Below are 22,683 nucleotides of genomic sequence, written 5' to 3' on the forward strand. Positions count from 1 at the left end.
ACTCTATACTCCTCTGTAATCTGGTCATCTCTGTATACCCGTCGCAAGACCCACTGGTTGATGCTTATTTATAAAACCCTCTTCGGCCTCTCTCCCCCCTATCTGAGATATCTACTGCAGCCCACAACCTCCACATACAACACCTGTTCTGCCAGTCACATTATATGTTAAAGGTCCCCAAAGCACACATATCCCTGGGTCACTCCTCTTTTCAGTTCGCTGCAGCTAGCGACTGGAACGAGCTGCAACAAACACTCAAACTGGACAGTTTTATTTCAATCTCTCCATTCAAAGACTCAATCGTGGACACTTACTGACAGTTGTGGCTGCTTTGTGTGATGTATTGTGGTCTCTACCTTCTTGACCTTTGTGCTGTTGACTGTGCCCAATAATGTTTGTACCATGATTTGTGCTGCTACCATGTTGTGTTGCTACCATGTTGTTGTCATGTTGTGTTGCTACCATGCTGTTGTCATGTGTTGCTGCCTTGCTATGTGTAACGATCGTCTTGAGGAGAGAGATTGGACCAAGACGCAACGGGTAATGAAGACATGATGAATTTATTAAACAAGACGAAAACTAACTACACTTGATAATAAACAAAATAACAAAACGACGTAGACAGACCTGAACTGAAAAAACTTACATAAACACGCAGAACAGGAATAGACTACACAAACCGAAACAGTCCCGTGTGGCGCGACAAACACAGACACGGAAGACAATCACCCACMAACAAACAGTGAGAACATCCTACCTTAATATGGTTCTCAATCAGAGGAAATGAATTACACCTGCCTCTAATTGAGAACCATATCAGGTAACCCATTAACCAACATAGATACACATAACATAGAATGCCCACCCCAACTCACGCCCTGACCGACTAAACACATACAAAAACAACAGAAAACAGGTCAGGAACGTGACAATGTTGTTGTCTCAGGTCTCTCTTTATGTAGTGTTGTGTTGTCTCTAATGTTGTGATGTGTGTTTTGTCCTATTTTTACATTGTATTTATTTATTTATTTTAAGCCCAGGCCCCCGTCCCCGAAGGAGGCCTTTTGCCTTTTGGTAGGCCGTCATTGTAAATAAGAATTTGTTCTTAACTGACTTGCCTAGTTAAATAAAGGTTCAATAAATACTACCATACCCCGTTCAAAGGCACATAAATCTTGTGTCTTGCCCATTCACCCTCTGAATGGCATACATACACAATCCATGTCTCATGGCTTAACAATCCTTCTCTAACCTGTGTCCTCCCCTTCATCTACACTGATTGAAGCGAATTTAACAAGTGACATCAATAAGGGATCATATTCACCTGGATTCACCTGGTCAGTCTGTCATGGAAAGAGCAAGTGTTCCTAGTCTTTTGTATACTCAGTGTAGTTTTGTGGTTTTATATTTGTTATTATTTCTATTTGTTTTTTTATTTAAAATTCAGTTTAGTTTCAGTTTTTAGACCTGATTTGCTGGTTTTTATTTAGTTTTAGTTCTATACAAATACATCTTTAGTTGTTATAATATTTTTGGTTTTAGTGTTAGGGACAGAAAGCATGTGTCGGAGCATAGGAGGGGCCATTTGTGTTATATACTGTAGTTATGTGTGATTTTTGGGATGCCTCTTCTTGCCACTGGGGGCCGGGGGACAGGTGGGGGGTCAGGTCATAGGTTACTTTAGGTTAGGTTTAAATTATAAAGTCAATCTCACCAATCCAATGCTTTAAAAACAATATATATACATAAGAGTGGAGGCTGCTTAGGGGAGGACGACTCATAATAAAACCATGTGTTTGATGTATTTGATACCATTCCAACTATTCTGCTCCAGCCATTACCACGAGCCGGTCCTCCCCAATGAAGGTGCCACCAACCTCCTGTGATACATGAATACATATATACAGTACATACAGTTGAAGTCGGAAATTTACATACACTTAGGTTGGAGTCATTAACTAGTTTTTCAACCACTCCACAAATTTCTTGTTAATTAACAAACTATAGTTTTGGCAAGTACAACAATTGTTTACAGACAGATTATTTCACTTATAATTCACTGTATCACAATTCCAGTGGGTCAGAAGTTACCATACACTAAGTTGACTGTGCCTTTAAACAGCTTGGAAAATTCCAGAAAATGATGTCATGGCTTTAGAAGCTTCTGATAGGCTAATTGACATCATTTGAGTCCTGGGGATGTATTTCAAGGCCTACCTTCAAACTCAGTGCCTCTTTGCTTGACATCATGGGAAAATCAAAAGAAATCAACCAAGACCTCCACAAATCTGCTTCATCCTTGGGAGCAATTTCCAAACACCTGAAGGTACCACATTCATCTGTACAAACAATAGTACGCAAGTATAAACACCATGGGACCACGCAGCCGTCATACCGCTCAGGAAGGAGAGGAGTTCTGTCTCCTAGAGATGAACATACTTTGGTGCAAAAAGTGCAAATCTATCCCAGAACAACAGCAAAGGACCTTGTGAAGATGCTTGAGGAAACAGGTACCTATATCCACAGTAAAACGAGTCCTATATCGACATAACCTGAAAGGCCGCTCAGCAAGGAAGAAGCCACTGCTCCAAAACCGCCATAGAAAAGCCAGACTATGGTTTGCAACTGCACATGGGGACAAAGATCGTACTTTTTGGAGAATTGTGCTCTGGTCTGATGAAACAAAAATAGAACTGTTTGGCCATAATGACCATCGTTATGTTTGGAGGAAAAAGTGGGAGGCTTGCAAGCTGACAAACACCATCCCAACCGTGAAGCACTGGGGTGGCAGCATCATGTTGTGGGGGTGCTTTGCTGCAGGAGAGACTGGTGCACTTCACAAAATAGATGGCCTCATGAGGGAGGAAAATTATGTGGATATATTGAAGCAACATCTCAAGACATCAGTCAGGAAGTTAAAGCTTGGTCGCAAATGGGTCTTCCAAAGTGACCCCAAGCATACTTCCAAAGTTGTGGCAAAATGGCTTAAGGACAACAAAGTCAAGGTATTGGAGAGGCCATCACAAGCCCCGACCTAAATCCTATAGAACACTTGTGAGCGACACTGAAAAAGTGTGTGGCGACAAGGAGCCTACAACCTGACTCAGTTACACCAGCTCTGTCAGGGGAATGGCCCAAAATTCACCCAACTTTATTGGTGGAATGTCACACCTGGCCTTAGTTATCTTTGTTTTCATTATTATTTTAGTTAGGTCAGGGTGTGACATGGTGTAGTATGTGTTTTTGTATTGTCTAGGGTGTTGTATGGTTAGGGGGTTAAGTAGAGTAGAATGGTTTAGTGTTCAGTGTAGGTGTCTAGGAAAGTCTAATGGTTGCCTGAATTGGTCTCAATTAGAGAACAGCTGGTTATTGTTGTCTCTGATTGGGAGCCATATTAAGGGGCAGCCATAGGCTTTAGCTTGGTTTGTGGGTAATTGTCTATGTCTAAGTGTTTAGTGTCAGCACTTATGTTTGTATAGCTTCACGGTCGTCAGTTTTGTTATTTTGTTAGTTCATGTATAGTTGTTCGTTTCTTGTTTGTTTTCTCTCTTCTTCAATAAAAGAAGATGTATTTTGCACACGCTGCGCCTTGGTCCAATCTCTCACAGCAAGACGATCGTGACAGGGAAGCTTGTGGAAGGCTACCAGAAACGTTTGACCCAAGTTAAACAATTTAAAGGCAATGCTACCAAATACTAATTGAGTGTATGTAAACTTCTGATCCATTGGGAATGTGATGAAAGAAATAAATCATTCTCTCTACTATTATTCTGACATTTCACATTCTTAAAATATAGTGGTGATCCTAACTGACCTACGACAGGGAACTTTTACTAGGATTAAATGTCAGGAATTGTGAAAAACTGAGTTTAAATGTATTTGGCTAAGGTGTATGTAAACTTCCGACTTCAACTTTACATACATACCAATGGAGGCTGGTGGTGGGAGCTATAGGAGGACAGGCTTATTGTAATGGCTGGACTGGAATAAATGGAACGGAGTCAAATGTGGTTTCTGTATGTTTGACTCCGTTCCAATTATTCCAGTCCAGCCATTACAATAAGCCTGTCCTCCTATAGCTACTCCCACCAGCCTCCACTGATACATACATACAGTACATACATACTGTACATACAGTGGCAAGAAAAAGTATGTGAACCCTTTGTAATTAAATGGATTTCTGCATAAATTTGACCAAAAATTTGATCTTCATCTAAGTCACAACAATAGACAAACAATGTGCTTAAACTAATAACACACATTATTGTGTCACTCTAAAAGTCAGTCCACGGCAAGACAAATTGTCTATAAATGGAGAAATTTCAGCACTGTTGCTACTCTCCCTAGGAGTGGCCGTCCTGCAAAGATGACTGCAAGAGCACAGCGCAGAATGCTCAATGAGGTTAAGAAGAATCCTAGAGTGTCAGCTAAAGACTTACAGAAATCTCTGGAAGATGCTAACATCTCTGTTGACGAGTATACAACACGTAAAACACTAATCAAGAATGGTGTTCTTGGGAGGACACCATGGAAGAAGCCTCTGCTGTCCAAAAAAAAACATTGCTGCACATCTGAAGTTTGCAAAAGAGCACATGGATGTTCCACAGCGCTACTGGCAAAATATTCTGTGGACAGATTAAACTAAAGTTGAGTTGTTTGGAAGTAACACACAACACTATGTGTGGAGAGAAAAAAAGGCACAGCACACCAACATCAAAACCTCATCCCAACTGTAAAGTATGGTGGAGGGAGCATCATGGTTTGGGGCTGCCTCAGGGCCTGGACAGCTTGCTATCATCGACGGGAAAATGAATTCCCAAGTTTATCAAGACATTTTTCAGGAGAATGTAAGGCTACCTGTCTGCCAATTGAAGCTCAACCGAAGTTAGGTGATGCAACTGGACAACGACCCAAAGACAGAAGTAATTCAACAACAGAATGGCTTGAACAGAAGAAAATACATCTTCTGGAGTGGCCCAGTCAGTCTTGACCTCAACCCGATTGAGATGCTGTAGCTTGACCTCCAGAGAGCAGTTCACACCGGACATCCCAAGAGTATTGTGGAACTGAAACAGTTTTGTAAAGAGGAATAGTCCAAAATTCCTCCTGAACGTTGTGCAGGTCTGATCCGCAACTACAGAAAACATTTGGTTAAGGTTGTTGCTGCCAAAGGAGGGTCAACCTGTAATTAAATCCAAGGGTTCACATACTTTTTCCAACCTGCGCTATGAATGTTTACAACGTGTGTTCAATGAAGACATGACATTTTTTAATTGTTTGTATGTTATTAGTTTAAGCAGACTGTGTTTGTCTATTGTTGTGACTTAGATGAAGACCAGATAACATTTTATGACCAATTTATGCAGAAATCCAGGTAATTCTAAAGGGTTCACATACTTTTTCTTCCCGCTGTACATACATATAACATACAGGCTTACACTACAGACTTGTGTTCTGACCTGACAGTAAGAAAAATCGAGTTAGCTAGAGTTTTTCCCCGCTGTTAGCTAGTGATAGCTAGTGACAAAAAACTAAAACTGAACATAATTCATGATGATTTTATTTTTGAAGTCAAAGATAATAGTTTCAGTATAGTTTCGTTAATAATTTTATTTCAGTTTACAAAAAATATAAGAATTTAAGCTTACCAGTCAAGGCCATGTCAATATCAGCAGTTTTCTGGCAGGAAAACCAGCATTCACCTTTATAATATATGCCATTTAGAAGAGGCTTTTTTACATTTTAGTCACTTAGCAGACGCTCTTATCCAGAACGACTTACAGCAGTGAGTGCATATATTTTCCGTACTGGTCCCCCTTTGGAATCAAGCACAACCCTGGCCTTGCAAGTGCCATGCTCTACCAACTGCGCCACATGGGACCCAAAGCAACTTACAGTCATGCCTGCATTTATTTTAAGTAGGGGAGAGTGGGGTAAATTGAGCCATTTTTTTACATTCAGCATAACTCGGTCAATCATTCAATCAAATGTATTTATAAACCCCAAACAGCAAGCAATGCAGGTGTAGAAGCACGGTGGCTAGGAAAAACTCCCTAGAAAGGCCAGAACCTAGGAAGAAACCTAGAAGGGAACCAGGCTATGAGGGGTGGCCAGTCCTCTCTTCTGGCTGTGCGAGTGGAGATTATAACAGAACATAGCCAAGATGTTAAATGTTCATAGATGCCCAGCAGGGTCAATAAATAATAATCACAGTGGTTGTCGAGGGTGCAACAGGTCAGCACCTCAGGAGTAAATGTCAGTTGGCTTTTTCATAGCCGATCATTCAGAGTATCTCTACCGCTCCTGCTGTCTCTAGAGAGTTGAAAACAGCAGGTCTGGGACAGGTAGCACGTCCGGTGAACAGGTCAGGGTCCACATAGCCGCAGGCAGACACAGTTGAAACTGAGCAGCAGCACGGCCAGGTGGACTGGGGACAGCAAGGAGTCATCAGGGCCCAGGTAGTCCTGAGGCATGGTCCTAGGGCTCAGGTCCTCCGAGAGAGAGAGAGAGAGAAAAAGAGAGAGAGAATACTTAAATTCACACTGGACCACCGGATAAGACAGGAGAAATACTCCAGATATAACAGACTGACCCTAGCCCCCCGACACATAAACTACTGCAGCATATACTGGAGGCTGAGACAGGATGGGTCGGGAGACACGGTCAAGGGCAGTAGCTGTGCGTGGGTAAAATCACCAGGGAAGCTAAGCTCCCCCCACCCTAAAAAGCCATATTACAACCTATGTGGTGTGATAATTGCGTTGTTTGCTCTATAACCTGTTAGTTATATGCCTTGCACACATGATATATAGGCCAAAGGCCGAGACAAAATGAGAGACACAGTGGCAGAATAAATTCAACCACACCTTTGTTTCATCACAAAACCTGAAAGCAACATCTGTCCGGTGAAGTCCACAAACCATATTGCATGTAACACACAGTTACATGACCTACAGCATGGTCAAGCAAGTTAATGTTTCAGACATTTCGGAGTACTAAACAACTGTTGATTTAGAACCACGGAGAGTTACCGCAAGTCGCAAAGAAAACAGGAGCTGCCTCCACTATTCCAGCACCATTTCAATATCATCCAATCCCCTTTGCTTAGTCTAATACAGTGCCAACTAAAAGATACCAAAAACTATTTTGGTCCAATCAACCAAACCTAAATATGATGTGGCTGTCCATGGTTCTGATTTCTCTCTCTCTCTCTGTGTGTGTGTGTGTGTGTGTGTGTGTGTGTGTGTGTGTGTGTGTGTGTGTGTGTGTGTGTGTGTGTGTGTGTGTGTGTGTGTGTGTGTGTGTGTGTGTGTGTGTGTGTGTGTGTGTGTGTGTGTGTGTGCAAGTATCATTTTTTTGGGACTCACCCTACTTGTAGAGAAATGCCAATGCCATCCTCCACTCTTTCATGTTGACGAAACGGTCTATGACTGTCATATAATGCATGCTTTAAGTTTTTGTTGTCCTAGGCTACCTGGTTAAAATGCTTGCTCACTAGCCTAACTTCCTTTCATGGGTGACGATAAGCCAGCTGGTTAACATTAGCCTACTACATCTAGTCCAAATCCCTATTTCCATCCATGGCTAATTTAGGAAAGGGCCCATTTTAGCTAGCTAGCCACCAGAGGACAACGACACAACAAGATGCAACAATTCAAGTTTTTTTTGTCGTTTTGCTTTTGATGTGATTGGTGTGAAGCCAAATCCAAACTGGCTTCCCAGTTGAGCTCACTCAGTTTAGCTCAAAGCTGATTGGCTATTATTTTATATTGTTTTTTATCAAGGGAGGCCAAATGCTCTCTGGCGTTCAATGCTACGGCGGCAACAATTTCATACCCTTTTTGACCATACAGCCATACAAAAGTGGTTTCTTAGCATAACTTACCCCGGGTATGGGTTAAGTTGAGCCATGGGACAGAGTAAATTAAGCTGCCTACACATTTTTTTACTTAATGAAATATTACCATTACCTTTTAAAACCATTTCCCAAACACAATTCAACGCAATCACAATGCTTTTTTGCCTTTAATACTTTTAAGCAACTTTTAACACAGGCTTAACAAATAACAAACCCTTTGAACTTTTTTGGAAACACTTACTGTTTGTTTTTTTACCTAATTTGCTTACCACTTTTTCCATGTGGATTCTTACTTCACAGACTCCATGAAATGATTACCTTTTCCTAAATATTTATTAAAATCATTAATTTTGTGATTGATTTCCTAGAAACAATGGTGGCTCAACTTACCCCACTCTCCCCTAGGTGCCATAATCTAATAAATCTGTCAAGGTACTGCTGCTATTCTGATGTAAACCTCTCTTGCCACATCGAAACAATTAACCATTTCGAATTAAGAAAAATACTTTAATTCATAGCAGAGAAGCTGTAAGAACAGCTTTAACATTGTAGGCCTATCTGCTTTTGGCATCATAGTGCTATACTCAGAGCCAATTCATTAGAACTGTCACAAGGTAGTAGCAATCGTGAAAACAGTTGACGCTGTGAAATTTGTCCCTCTTCTCTTTCCTTACATTAGCTAGCTAGCTAGTAGTCAGTGTTTTGGTTAAATGCATGCAAAAGTGGTCCCTCCAGAGAAAAGCTCAAGTGATTGTATCTTCATATATTTCAGACAGTTCGTGTGAGCTCTTCTACAAGAACATTAGCAGGAAGCACGGTAAACTCAGATAGCTTGCTAGCCAACTTTTTGCAAGAAGTTAACGTTAGACCGGTTTCTGTAAACAAAACCTAGCTAGCTAGCGAACGTTCGCTAGCAATTAAGCAACTAACGTTAGCCAGAGAGACCACATCGTCGGGTCTCTGGCTAGGAAACAACCAAAGAAGTACTACCTAGCTAGTTGGTTATCTTTAGAGATGAAAGGGCCAACATAAATGACAGAATACTGTCATTAGTCGACCGTTTGTTTGTAGAATAGGCTATAATGTGTTCAAATGCTATTATGTAGTTAGCATATGCCTCTAGCGTTATCTAGCTAGCTAACTTGTTGTGTTGTGGAGGAATAGCTAGGCTAACTGAACATGACTGTATAACTCCAGATAGACTACTGAATGGCATAGTCGTATTTTTTTTCTTTACTGCCATGTCCTTTTTCTTTGTGTTCAATTGTAATGTAGTGTGTCATCCTCCTTACGATTTATTGGATGTAGTGCTATGAGTTATATATTGCTTCCCAATATATTGTTTCTTTGAATCAAGTAGGCAATCGTTGTAAATTAACGTGAAACTAAATAAGTGTCCCTTTCTAGGACAAGGTCATCTGACCGCTCACAGTGGAGAGAGGTCAAGGGTTATTGCAATTCTAAAGAGAAACAATTTCGTTAAGTCTGTAGCTATTACTGCCTGTATAGAACTTCATTGTGTGTTTATGATTCACAACACACTGGCCTTACTCTTCCCCTTGTCACTGTAAGAAATATTTGCTATATGTAGATGTATGTCTTTTTTTACACTGAACAAGAATTGACCTTTTAAGGGACAATAAAGATCTAGGCAATTGAATGGAATTATTCAGCATCTCTGTCATACACCCACAGACGTGCTGCCCTATGTGATCAGTAGGGTTGACACTTGTTTTGCTACGCCTGGTTTAGACTGTTGTCTGAAGGATTTTCATAATTCCACCGAGTAAGTTGGTAACCCTAATGAGGAGAGCAATGAAAAGTGTAGAAGTTAACATTGATTTTAGTTTATTTTTATTTTTTTCAGCAAGTGTGAAGACCATGGTGGTGAATCTCTGCCTGCCACATTTCAAGACCACCATCCAGTGTGACAAGGTACAAAACATTTTACATTGCGTTAGGATTGTATGGACCGGAGCTGACATTATCCCCCCTTCCATGGGTCGTTTTCTAGCATTGGTTCAATGTGTCGGCTAACAATCTGAACAAAGGTTGTATGCTTTAAAAAAAAAAAAATCTAAATATAATTTAACCTTTAACTAGGCATGTCAGTTAAGAACAAATTCTTATTTACAATGACGGCCTACCCCGGCCAAACCCTAACGATGCTGGGCCAATTGTGCGCCGCCCTATGGTTATGCTATGGGTATGCTCAGCCAGTCAATGCAAATGGGGGGGATGCTTCTAAGTAAAACATCTAAAATGAGCATTCTTATTGGAAAAGTTCAGATACCCGCTTTCCTCTTGAGTGCGAACCTGGCATCCAGCTGACAAAGCCACTTTTTATTTTTGTCTCGTCTCACCCTCTTGTCCTTCTTTAATACATCTGTGGTCATGTTCTGTCTTCTGGGTTTTATGGAGAGGAGGAAAAAGAGCTAGGGTGAGAGATGTGCGCTAGAATGAGAGGAAGAGGTTGGAAGGAGAGGGGCAAGTGTGGGAGGTTGAATCACAGCTGACCTTGCTCTGTTCCTCGCTTTGTATTATAGGCTGAATGAAACTCTATTGGCTAGTCCTTATTATTGTTCTGGGAGTGACTCTTCATCCTTTTCACTCTCCTCTTTTACCTCTCCCTCTCTCCTTTCATTCTCCACCTCTCCTTTTTGCCCTTCCTGTCTCCTCTTTCCCTTACCTCACTTTACCCCTCATAACTTCTCTCTTTGACCCTACCTCTCTCTCTCCTCCTCCTTTCCATCCCTCTCCCCTTCCCTACTCTTCACCCCTCTCTCTCCTCTCTTCTTTTCCCGCTCTCCCTCATCTAGCTGTGTGCAGATGGGTATGACGTCACCAACCTCCTATCGGCTGACCCAGCAGTCCGGAGGCGGGGTTTTAAGCTGGAGTACTTCCTTCGGCCACCCGTTCAGGTGAGCTGACGCTCTAGAATATTTAGAGATTAATCTTATGACATCACTGTTCTATTCTTCATCTCGTTCTAGAGAAGTGGTCATTTTGGGTGTGTGTCTGTCTAATCTTCCCTTTATCTGACCCTAGGTGACACTGCAGTTTGGTTTCCAGGTGGAAGTGTGTCGGGTGGATGTGGAGCTGTGGCCCTGGGGGATGGACCGTGGACAGGCCTGCAAGAGGCTGGAGATCAGCACCAGCTCTGATCCCCCACTCCCTCACAACCACAGCCTAGAGCAGGGCCAAAGTCAGGTCCAACAAGGCCAAGAGAAGGGCCAGCAATGGGACCAAGCCAAGGCCCAATTCAAAGGCCACCAATGGAGCCTCCAGGCCCAACAATGGAGCCAACAAGGCCAGGAGAAGAGCCAGCAATGGGCCCAACGTGGCCAAACTCAGAGTCACATAGACACCAGCCAGGGGGATTTCCGTCTAGTGGGACGCTGTGAACTAAGAGAAGAGACCCATGTCAGTTTCTCCCATCCCTGTTTCCGCCCGCGCCCTCCCTTCCCCTCCCTGCCACCGCCCCCCCGAGAGGGGTGTAGACAAGAGGAGCTGTGGAGCAGGGGGCCGCTCTCACTAGGCTCTGTGAAGCAGCTCCGTGTGTCAGTGCCGTACGGTGCGGGTGCCTCCGCGATGGGGCTCAAGGCACTGGCAGTGTGGGGGCTACCTTCTCGCTGCTGTCCTCCAGAGGAGGCGGAGAGGGTGAGAATAGCACATGAGAATGCTACCCTGAGACCAGCGCCACAGCTTAGCCACTTGGCATCAGCGCAGCCTTCACCTGTCGTTCAACCACAGCCACTGTCACAGACGACAACAGCAACTAGGTAAAGTGTGTATTAAATGCTGACTGTTTTCAACACAATATATGATGCAAGGTGAATTGTAATTCTGGTCCTCAATTCAAAGGCACGATCTCTGGTACGATAATAATGTTCTGTATTTTTCTCGGTCCAACCCCCCTCCCAGCCTCCTGCAGGTCCCTGAGGATTTCCTGGACCCCCTGACCCAGGAAGTGATGCTGCTCCCTATGCTGCTGCCCAGCGGAGTGTCTGTGGACAGCTCCACTCTGGAAGAGTACCAGAGGAGGGAGGCTACCTGGGGTCGTGTCCCCAACGACCCCTTCACCGGTGTACCCTTCATCCCTGAGGCACAGGCCCTCCCCAACCCCCACCTGAAGAGCCGCATCGACCGCTTCCTGCTTCAGACAGGGTTAGAGGTCAGGGAGGGGATGGTGGGGAGGCAGGTCCAGGGGGAGAGTCCGCACACCTCCAGGCTCATACCCCCACAGAGGACTGGGGACAGTGGGGACTCTGCTGTCACTACTGCTGCTGCTGCTATAGAGTCAGCCAACCACCAGGGTGCACTTAGCAGGAACAGTGGGACTCTCACACAGACTACCCAAAAACGTGCAGAAAGTGTAAATACTGAGAGGAGCCACTCTACACAGCACAGGGGAACCGGAGCTTTTAACAACAGGGTGAAGAATGGGAATGGGAAGGACCGGTGTGCTGGTAAAGTTGGTTGTAAAGAAGGGGTAGTGGATAGAGTGAGTCCCCAGGATGGAGGGCCAGATTTGGGGAGTAGGAGGAAGAGAGAGCTGGAGGTTTGGGCCACTCTGATCCGCTCTAAGGGAAAGGGTGAGCCCCCCGCGGCCAAAGCAGCCTCTGCTAGTGCTGGTCACGCCAAGGAGCTACTTCCTGACTCGAAAAGACTAAGAACAGACACAAACTCCACTATCTCCACAGGTAAGTGGTAAACTGGTGTAGACAATTCAAAAAGCGTGAGAGCAAAACATCAAGGCATTCATTCTCTTGCTAGTTCAAAGGCCTTTATTGAAGGTTGGTTCTATCAAATATTTGAATGTGTCACTCATGAGTGTTGCTGTGTTATTCCTTTTGTTCCAGCCACCGTTCCCAGCGGTAGCTCCCATGAGCATTGCTCGTCTGCCAGTCTAGACCATGAGCAGCGTTTGTCTGCCAGTCTAGACCAGGCCCTTCTCTCAGCCCTGCAGGGCCGACCCTCCTTTACCTCCTACACCTCCCAAACCCCCCAGGTCCAACACAAACACACAGACACACCCGCTGACACCCCAACAGGTAGGAGCAGCGGCTAGTGGCTGGTATGAATATGGCTAAGATGTATCTTTTCCTCTGAGTAATCACTGATCTGACAAGGAAAAACAATTCAGTGGAATCCTGTTTTTTCTCTTCTCCAATCCCGTTCAGAAAAGTGATTACTTCAATTAAAATAGAATGGCTGTAATGCTTTTATAAGGTTTTCCATCAACTTCGGGGTTGAGAGTACGAATGAATGACGGGGAAAAGTATTGAGTTGGCTAGTCATTAGTTGAACGAGTTAGATGGTTAAGTAGTGGGATGTTGCCTAGTTACCAGGGAGAAAGACACTTAAAACATAGAGAGGCAGTCCAACGGCAGGCTTTTCAGGCCTACTACACTACCAAGGTCTTTCAGTTTGTTATTTTCACCTACAGTATGTGTGCAGAGATGGGTCAAGATGGGTCTTTCTTTATACTGGATCCTCTGCGACTTGCCATAAAAGCGTTATTTCCATTGCTGTAATTCCTGTAGTTTGTTGTTAGCCTTTTTTCAATAATGTTTCAGTTGTTGGAGAGTGAATACAGTGGTCTGTGAGAGAGAAAATAAAAACTGAACAGATACTCATTCAAGGTTATATGTACTGCTCAATACATGTTCTCTTTCTCTCCTTCACCCTCTATAGCTTTTCCTATTTCTCTCCTTCCCCCCCTTCTCTCTCCCCTTCCCTTTCTCTCTCTCCCAGGTGAGAACAGGTGTGGTTCGTGTTCCTGCTCTCTGTCCGTCTACTCGACCTCTCCGTCAGCATACCGCCTGCCCTGTGGTCACTTCCTGTGCCGCCCCTGCCTACACAGGAAGTCCCGCCCACTTGTCACCACAGCAATGCCCAATCACATCCTATGTCCCACCTGCAATATCCCTGCCTCTTCCAGTAACATAACGCGCGTGCATCACTGAATGAAAAAATGTGTGGCATTAACCACTGAACAACCCTACTCACTGAAAACATGTGTGTTGTTAACCACCACCGGACTCCCACTCACTGTACATGCCTGTGCTCTTCACTGCAACTGTGAGGGGTGGACATTGGACGAAACAGATTGCAATGGGACTCTTTATTATCCCTTGGGCCTTGATAAACAAATCCACCTGTCTTGTGCTGCCCCTCTACCCCACTCCCCAACAGAAGTCATTAAAACGTTTACAGACTAAACTGCTTAAATGTATGTTTTTTTGGTTTATTAATTGTGGCGATGTGGGTCGTACTTGCACCCAAGTGTCATAACTTAAGGAGAGTGTGTCTCTGTTTCTGCTTTATCTAACTTGTCTTGCTAAACAAGGCAATAGTGTAGCGTCACAGCAAGGGCCGCAGCCTTTTGTCAGCTGCCGTTGTATAGATTGATCAGCGAGGAATAGAAAAGTGTGTTGAGTCACAAAGAAAGGTTGGGGGAGATGGAGAATGAGAGAGAACAGAGTGGTCCAAGGTTGCTGTATCTGAGTGGCCAGTACAGAAAAACCTCTTTGCTGATCCTGCCCCCACCCCCCTGTTTTCAAGATTCAAAATATATTTTGCCACAATAGTCTCAAACATAAAGACAAAAATGTTTAATTGACAGGGACTTCATACGTAGGTAATTTAAAGCAACTTCATAGGTGAATACATTTATCTATACTATTCTCCCTCTCATTCTCTTCTCTTCGGCCTTTTCACATTTGGGCAAAAGTCCGTCCTCTCCTCCGTGACCCGGAAGCCGAAAAGTGGTCGAGGAAAATTTCAATACGATGGGAGAGTGTCTTCCCCCCCCTCGATAACCACCTTTCATCGAGGATAGTCGTGTATCCTACCCGAGTCCTTCGTAGAAGAGTTTTGAAATCTGCCACATCCCGTTTGAATAAGCTATTGTTTTGTAAGAGAAGGACATGTAAATGTTAAAAATTATAAGTAGCATGTTTTTATCTAGAAAATGTAGTGCGCAACTAACTTTGTTTTTATAATTTTACACAGTTATTTTGGGATCCACCCTGTAAAAGTAATTTGCTTGATGACGCACGAGTGGAGGAGAGTCTCATTTCATATTTTCGTCCACTTTCTCTCGATTTACCTTTTTCAAATGTGAGAGAGGACGGAGCAGAGGACGCATGAGTTCAGCTAATCCAGTTGAGGGAAAGGCCCTTGCCTTCTCTATTCCTCTCATCCGTCTCATTGTAAGGACCCTTGAGTTGGTTGCTGAAGGCTAAAACACTTCAAATCTCCAGGCAATCGATGAAGAGTGAGAGGTAGAGAAAGAGTGACAGTGAACAGAGTGGTCCCAAGGCTGACGTGTCATTGTGAGGGAACAAAGCAGAACCATGTGCTGAACTGACCACTGGAGGCCTGCACTAGATCAACATCCCTCTGCTCCCTCTCCTCCTTTCTACCATCTCAACTGACAGAAGGAGGCCAGTACAACATGGAACTTCTCTACACCTGTTTATTCAATCCAATTCAGTTGTATACTTTATTTATTCTACAAGGGCCAATTGTGTTATACAAATCTGGGAAGAAAGCACTGGACATTTTGTGATCCTGGACATTTTGTGATCCTGAGGCGAAAGAAACGCACACCTATTTAGGCGAGGTGCTGGCTAGCGGAGTAGAACACTTTAAAAAATAAAGGAGAACCGCACACTCTCGGAGCTGATGCAAAAATATTTATGCCCAACGTTTTGAAAGACAAGCTGTCTTCATCAGGTTATAATGACAAACACTCCGAGATGACTCATTTGTATAGTGTCAAAAGACACACACAGGTGTCTGTAATCATAGCCAGTTGTGGCCTGATATCATTGGTTAATTATCATATATTAAAATAGCATACAAAAAACATAAATGGATAGCGTACGATCATAGATACAATTTGGCTACATAAGCCTACAAACATTTACAATAGCAAAATCACAAGAATGGCTTCAGATCAAAGTTTACGTTGAGACCATTTTGTGATCCCCACACTGCAATCCTTACAAAGTATAGGAGTTAGGAAGTTGAGGTTGCAAGGGCAACGTAAAGCTGGACAAGTGTCTTGTCCCTGGTTCTCTGTAATGAGTGGCTTGGTAGACAGCAATGCTGGTGTTCTTTCTCTCTCTCTCACTGACACTCATTTTGGGGTTACATGGGCAGAATTGGAGATTGTTTATTTACTAAACATTGAGATCTTAAGGTCTATGCAGACAGACGCCAGTCAAACTAATCTTCAACAGTACACAAATTATGTGTACTGCTGTTATGAGGCTGATAGGCTACAATATATATATATATATTTTTTAAACATGCTCTCACATGTAAACATTCCTTTGAACCACCTCAACCACATACTCTTGAAAGTATAGCAGAATGAGGTACTGTACTTATAATGTATAGACCTGTTTTTACGAAGGTATCTTGAAGTGATTTTCTACTTATCAGAGGACCAGCCTCAACTCCCTATCACTCTCGGGAAGATAACAAGAACACAGTTACCCTCCTACTAAGCATCGTTTGCCCTTTTGTATTTCTGAACAATCTGCCTGCTTAATTTCATTTGCTATTTACAAGTTAATCAGCAACATAATGACAGTTTATAAGGAGAACACAAACCTAAGCATGCATCAAGACACTCATCTAGAATACAATAATTAATCTGATCATTTAAATGTCAGTTTGAGATGCAAATCTATATTGGCAGACATGGTTTGCTTCTTCAGTCATCAATAAATAGAAACACATCTCGAAGGGAAACTTATTTGTCACATTGTCCATGGAACACAGTCGCTGTGGTATCATGTTTAAGTCTGTTTTACCTCTTGGACTAAAGTAGTTTATTAAGGAAAACTTTAGAAATATGCCATATAAATACCTAAACAATGATTATGCAATGATATTTTGTTGAAATAAAAACATACTTTTTCCCCCCACTGGGCACAGACGTTAATTCAACGTCTATTCCACATTGCTTCAAATGACGAGGAAACAACGTTGATTCAACCAGTGTATGCCCAGTGGGTTGCTTTCATGCCACCTAGCTACCACATACAGGTAACTTCCAACATAAAGGAAACCTCAACATCAAGTGTTTACAAACCTCAGGTGAGCGCATCAGTAGTGGCTGTACTGCAGCCCACCTCCAGGAGACGGCGCGGTCGGTCCACTTGATCCGGCTGATCCCTCACAAGTTAAAAGTAAAATAATGGAATTAAGGAATATATAAGTATTAGGATGAGCAATGTCAGAGTGGCATCACTGCGCGTTTCGGGAGGAGTTTCATCCCGGGGGGTATCACCATAGTGAAAAATTCCATGTAATTTCTCAGATTTATGCCTTTTGTCTGTTTCTTCTGCGTTTCATATTTGTTTTATCAATTCATGTATGAGCTGTGCCAAGAGTTTCCTCTTGAAGGAGAATAAATGTGATTCTGATTCTACATCTGGTGTATTAGAAGCAATTATTGGTACCATGGTTGTGTTCAATTTTTTTTTTTTTTTACACTAAGATTGACCAGGAAGATTAAAATGTTATATTCACTATAGTGGGGGATCCTGTTTTCTGCTAATAATGCCTGCAGTACAGCTGTCGGCCTTGAACTTCCATGCAGTCGTTCTCCCCTGGCGCGACACCATTCTTCCACAAGAAATTCCATAATTTTGTGTTTTGTTGATGGTGGTGGAAAACACTGTCTCAGGCGCCGCTCCAGAAGTGTTCAATTGGGTTGAGATCTGGTGACTGAAACTGCCATGTCACATGGTTAACATCGTTTTCATGCTCATCAAACCATTCAATGACCACAGACCAATAGTGGCCTGCCCAGCCTTTTTATACATGACCCTAAGCATAATGAGATGTTAATTGCTTAATTAACTCAGGAACCACACCTGTGTGGAAGCACCTTCTTTCAATATAGGCAACTTTATCCCTCATTTTTTCACGTGTTTCCATTATTTTGGCAGTTACGTGTACATGAATAATTCATAAAAATTAAACCAGATTAGTATACATGCAGTTTTGAATACAGACTAGATGTTTTCTTCTGCCAGGTTCAAAGCTCTCTTTTGTTGCTCAGATAATTTAGAATTTTGGATGCAAAGACAGACACTGTGTGACGTCTCTTTCTCTTCCCTCTCCCTTTCCCTCTCATTCCCTTGTTCTCTCTTTCTATTAACTTCAACCCTCTCCAAGCTCTGTGGTGTCCTGAAAACAAGTGACCACCTCCATCCTTCTATTCGTAGGGTCATACAGTCAAGGCCATTATGTGCCAGTTGTATAGACTACCTTGGCCAGGCAGTGCCTATACATCCCACCCCTGCACTGAATGTTCTGCTATCTAGCTATCCGAACTGGTTATCTTTGGCTCTGTCCAGAAACATTGAAACAACCTCTAGCCCCTAGCCCCTAACCCCCAGGCCCTTGTGCATGGCTTTGACTTATGCCAATCTAAAAAGGATTGGATAGGTACAGTGTTTCCCCTAGGATGTTCTTCAGCAGCAGTGGCAGAGGTAGCGGGGCATTTTTGGGGTTAACGACTGTGAGAAGGTCACTTGTGGTGGGACATTCTACACCAAAATGCATGAAAATGTTGTTTTCTTCCTTTGAAACTCATCTGAAAATCGAGGACAATTTCATTTTATCTATTGATCTCAATGACATCACCAGACAATTCTATGTTAACCCCAAAAATGATTTAGCTAGTGTAACTTTACTGTATCTTAGCTAACAATTATTACAGCAATGTGGAGCTACAGGTGGCCTATAGGCTACATGAAGTTCCGGGGATACGTGTTGTTTCCAAACAGGGCACTGTCTGTCTGCCTAACATTATTGAACAAATTGTTTATTTCTGTTTTATACAACGGGTGGATCTAATCCTGAGTGGTCTTTACCTTTCTCCTTCCTTCTAAATGTGGGCAACCTACAACTCTCAAAGAACATGCAACAACACCATCCTAAAATCAGAGGCAAAACAGAAAAGGAATAGGAAAAACTCAATTGAAAGGACATCATGGTGGCTAGGTTATGCCACACGGGAAGGACAAAGACAAAAAGTCTAACTGAATTGAGAAGCAAAATAGAATGTGGTATGGCTTAGGCTAATGTTAATTTGTAGGGTACTAGGGGGTAACTAGCCCCCCCTAAGATCGATGTCTAATTGCAAACACAAAACAGCAACGCTTGGGGAAAAAATGGTATGTGGATGAAGGTCATGCTTAGGCAAATTAACAATAAAGAGAAATAAATTGCTAAATGACTTAAATGTAAATGTAAATGATAAATAGCTACAGTTTACACTTTGTTGTTGTTTTTAGAAATGGGGTGTTTTTTAAAAGAACCGGGGGTAACTTAGCCAGTACCGGGTTGCCAGTAACCCCTGTAGAAGATTATGGCATAGGGTTTCACACAAGTGTGTTAAAATCCATTTTATGGGTGGGGTTTAAATTCTTTAGTATGTAATACTTAGAAGCTAAGTCTAGTTGTCTAATTTGAATTATTTTTATAAAATATGGGGGGGAAATGGTGTTGCACATGTCACCATTAAAATCCGCAGTATAAGGAGATTTTATGTAAAGTTCCTCTTTTTAACTCACCTGCACATTCATTTTATTTGTTCTTTCTCCTTTCTTCCTTTTCCATACAGTCCATTATGTACAATTGCACTAAATATTATTTGAATAATGCAAGATTTTAAATCCCAGCCATCTTTAAAATTACATTCAGGAGCAAAAGGTTTTCAATAGTTGTTTTTAATTAATGTAAAAAAAGATTAAATGTAATATTGGAATGAATTATACAGTTCCTTGGGAAAGTATTCAGACCACTTGACATTGACGTTACAGCCTTATTCTAAAAATGATTAAATCGTTTTTTCCCCTAATCAATCTGCACACAATATCCCATTATGACAAAGCAAAACCAGAATTTTTTACATTTTTGCCAATTTATAAAAGAAATGTAATATGAAATATCATAATTTACATAAGTATTCACACCCTTTACTCAGTACTTTGTTGAAGCACCTTTGGAAGCGATTACAGTCATGAGACTTCTTGGGTATGATGCTACAAGCTTGGCACACCTACAGTTGAAGTCGGAAGTTTACATACACCTTAGCCAAATACATTTAAACTCAGTTTTTCACAATTCCTGACATTTAATCCTAGTAAAAATTCCCTGTCGTAGGTCAGTTAAGATCACCACTTTATTTTAAGAATGTGAAATGTCAGAATAATAGTAGAGAGAATGATTTATTTCAGCTTTTATTTCTTTCATCACATTCCCAGTGGGTCAGAAGTTTGCATACACTTATTTAGTATTTGGTAGCATTGCCTTTAAATTGTTTAACATGGGTCAAACGTTTCGGGTAGCCATCCACAAGCTTCCCACAATAAGTTGGGTGAATTTTGGCCCATTCCTCCTGACAGAGCTGGTGTAACTGAGTCAGGTTTGTAGGGCTCCTTGCTCGCACACACTTTTTCAGTTCTGCCCACAAGTGTTCTATAGGATTTAGGTCAGGGCTTTGTGATGCCCACTCCAATACCTTGACTTTGTTGTCCTTAAGACATTTTGCCACAACTTTGGAAGTATGCTTGGGGTCATTGTCCATTTGGAACACCCATTTGCGACCAAGCTTTAACTTCCCAACTGATGTCTTGAGATGTTGCTTCAATATATCCTCAATATATCCACATAATTTTCCTCCCTCATGAGGCCATCTATTTTGTGAAGTGCACCAGTCTCTCCTGCAGCAAAGCACCCCCACAACATGATGCTGCCACCCCAGTGCTTCACAGTTGGGATGGTGTTCGTCAGCTTGCAAGCCTCCCCCTTTTTCCTCCAAACATAACGATGGTCATTATGGCCAAACAGTTGTATTTTTGTTTCATCAGACCAGAGGACATTTCTCCAAAAAGTACGATCTTTGTCCCCATGTGCAGTTGCAAACCATAGTCTGGCTTTTTTGGGGCGGTTTTGGAGCAGTGGCTTCTTCCTTGCTGACCGGCCTTTCAGGTTATGTCGATATAGGACTCGTTTTACTGTGGATATAGATACTTCTGTACCTGTTTCCTCCAGCATCTTCACAAGGTCATTTGCTGTTGTTCTGTGATTGATTTGCACTTTTCGCACCAAAGTACGTTCCATTCTAGGAGACAGAACTCGTCTCCTTCCTGAGCGGTATGACGGCTGCGTGGTCCCATGGTGTTTATACTTGCGTACTATTGTTTGTACAGATGACGTGGTACCTTCAGGCGTTTGGAAATTGCTCCCAAGGATGAACCAGACTTGTGGAGGTCTACAATTTTTTTCTGAGGTCTGATTTCTTTTGATTTTCCCCTGATGTCAAGCAAAGAGGCACTGAGTTTGAAGGTAGACCTTGAAATACATCCACAGGTACACCTCCAATTGACTCAAATGATGTCAGTTAGCCTATCAGAAGCTTCTAAAGCCATGACATAATTTTCTGTAATTTTCCAAGCTGTTTAAAGGCACAGTCAACTTAGTGTATGTAAACTTCTGACTCACTGGAATTGAGATACAGTGAATTATAAGTGAAATAATCTGTCTGTAAACAATTGTTGGAAAAATGACTTGAGTTTTTCCCATTCTTCTATACAGATCCTCTCAAGCTCTGTCAAGTTGGATTGGGAGCGTTGCTGCACAGCTATTTTCAGGTCTCTCCAGAGATGTTTGATCGGGTTCAAGACCGAGCTCTGGCTGGCTGGGCCACTTTGGCTGGGCCGTTCATCTTTCCCTCAACCCTGACTAGTCTCCCAGTCCCTGCCACTGAAAAACATCCCCACAGCATAATGCTGCCACCACCATGCTAACAAAATGTGGAAAAAGTCAAGGGGATTGAATACTTTCCGAAGGCACTGTAACTAATAACATTATATAATATTGGAATATAACATTTAATAACAATAACTCATAACCTGTTGAGGATAGAGGGCGCTATTTACACTTTGGGGGAAAATCGTGCCCAATTTAAACGGCCTCGTACTCTATTCTTGCTCGTACAATATGCATATTATTATTACTATTGGATAGAAAACACTCTCTAGTTTCTAAAACCRTTTGAATTATATCTGTGAGTAAAACAGAACTMATTTTGCAGCAAACTTCCTKACAKGAAGTGGAAAATCTGAAATCGATGCTCTGTTCTAGGGCCTGCCTATAAATGTGCTTGATATTTATTAGTATACATGCACTTCATACGCCTTCCACTAGATGTCAACAGGCAGTGAGAGAAGAAATGGAGTGTATAACATCATCTGAGGTCGAATAAAAGCTCTTGGCATGACGTGACCCCAATTTCCTGTTTTCTGGAACGCGAGAGAAGTGACCTGGTATTGCCTTCTGTAAAGCTGTCGTTATAGACGACTAATATCTCCGGCTTTGATTTTATTTGATACATGTGACAATATCATCGTAAAGTATGTTTTTTCAATATAGTTTTATTAGATTATTGAAWTTTTTTTGGGACGTTAGGCGTGTTGCTTTGTCTGCGTATGTTCAGGAAGGAGAGCTTCGCGCCACTTTGCTAGCTTTCCGTGCTAATTGACTGGAGAAGAGGACATTCTAAATCCAAACAACGATTGTTCTGGACAAAGGACCCCTTGTACAACATTCTGATGGAAGATCATCAAAAGTAGGACCCATTTTATGATGCTATTTCATATATCTGTCGAACATGTGAACTAGTAGWTTGCGCCCAGATTTTGGGCACGCTCTCGCMATAACGTAAACTGCATGTCGTAATGAAGTTATTTTTAGAATTCTAACACGGCGATTGCATTAAGAACTAGTGT

At 42.3% G+C, this 22,683-nt stretch overlaps 1 protein-coding gene across 1 annotated transcript; it reads left to right on the plus strand.

Moving 5' to 3' along the window:
* Positions 1-8,528: 8,528 nt before the first annotated feature.
* LOC111974726 (RING finger protein 37) lies at positions 8,529-14,096 on the plus strand. Its single transcript, XM_024002690.2, has 7 exons — positions 8,529-8,675; positions 9,726-9,793; positions 10,678-10,779; positions 10,907-11,640; positions 11,783-12,561; positions 12,721-12,912; positions 13,556-14,096. The coding sequence occupies exons 1-7, from the start codon at positions 8,573-8,575 to the stop codon at positions 13,825-13,827; spliced, it is 2,250 nt and encodes a 749-aa protein (XP_023858458.1). The 5' UTR covers positions 8,529-8,572; the 3' UTR covers positions 13,828-14,096.
* The last annotated feature ends 8,587 nt before the right edge of the window (positions 14,097-22,683 follow it).

The sequence above is a fragment of the Salvelinus sp. IW2-2015 genome, linkage group LG15 (assembly GCF_002910315.2).
Source record: "Salvelinus sp. IW2-2015 linkage group LG15, ASM291031v2, whole genome shotgun sequence".
In the NCBI taxonomy this organism is placed as follows: domain Eukaryota; kingdom Metazoa; phylum Chordata; class Actinopteri; order Salmoniformes; family Salmonidae; genus Salvelinus; species Salvelinus sp. IW2-2015.

Bases quoted from the DNA above. Each gene is read 5' to 3' on its own strand.
- LOC111974726 (XM_024002690.2), top strand. From the start codon at position 8,573: ATGCAAAAGTGGTCCCTCCAGAGAAAAGCTCAAGTGATTGTATCTTCA. The intron at 11,641-11,782 runs GTAAAGTGTGTA...CCCCCCTCCCAG, and splicing joins CAGACGACAACAGCAACTAG to CCTCCTGCAGGTCCCTGAGG. The intron at 12,913-13,555 runs GTAGGAGCAGCG...CACCCTCTATAG, and splicing joins ACCCGCTGACACCCCAACAG to CTTTTCCTATTTCTCTCCTT.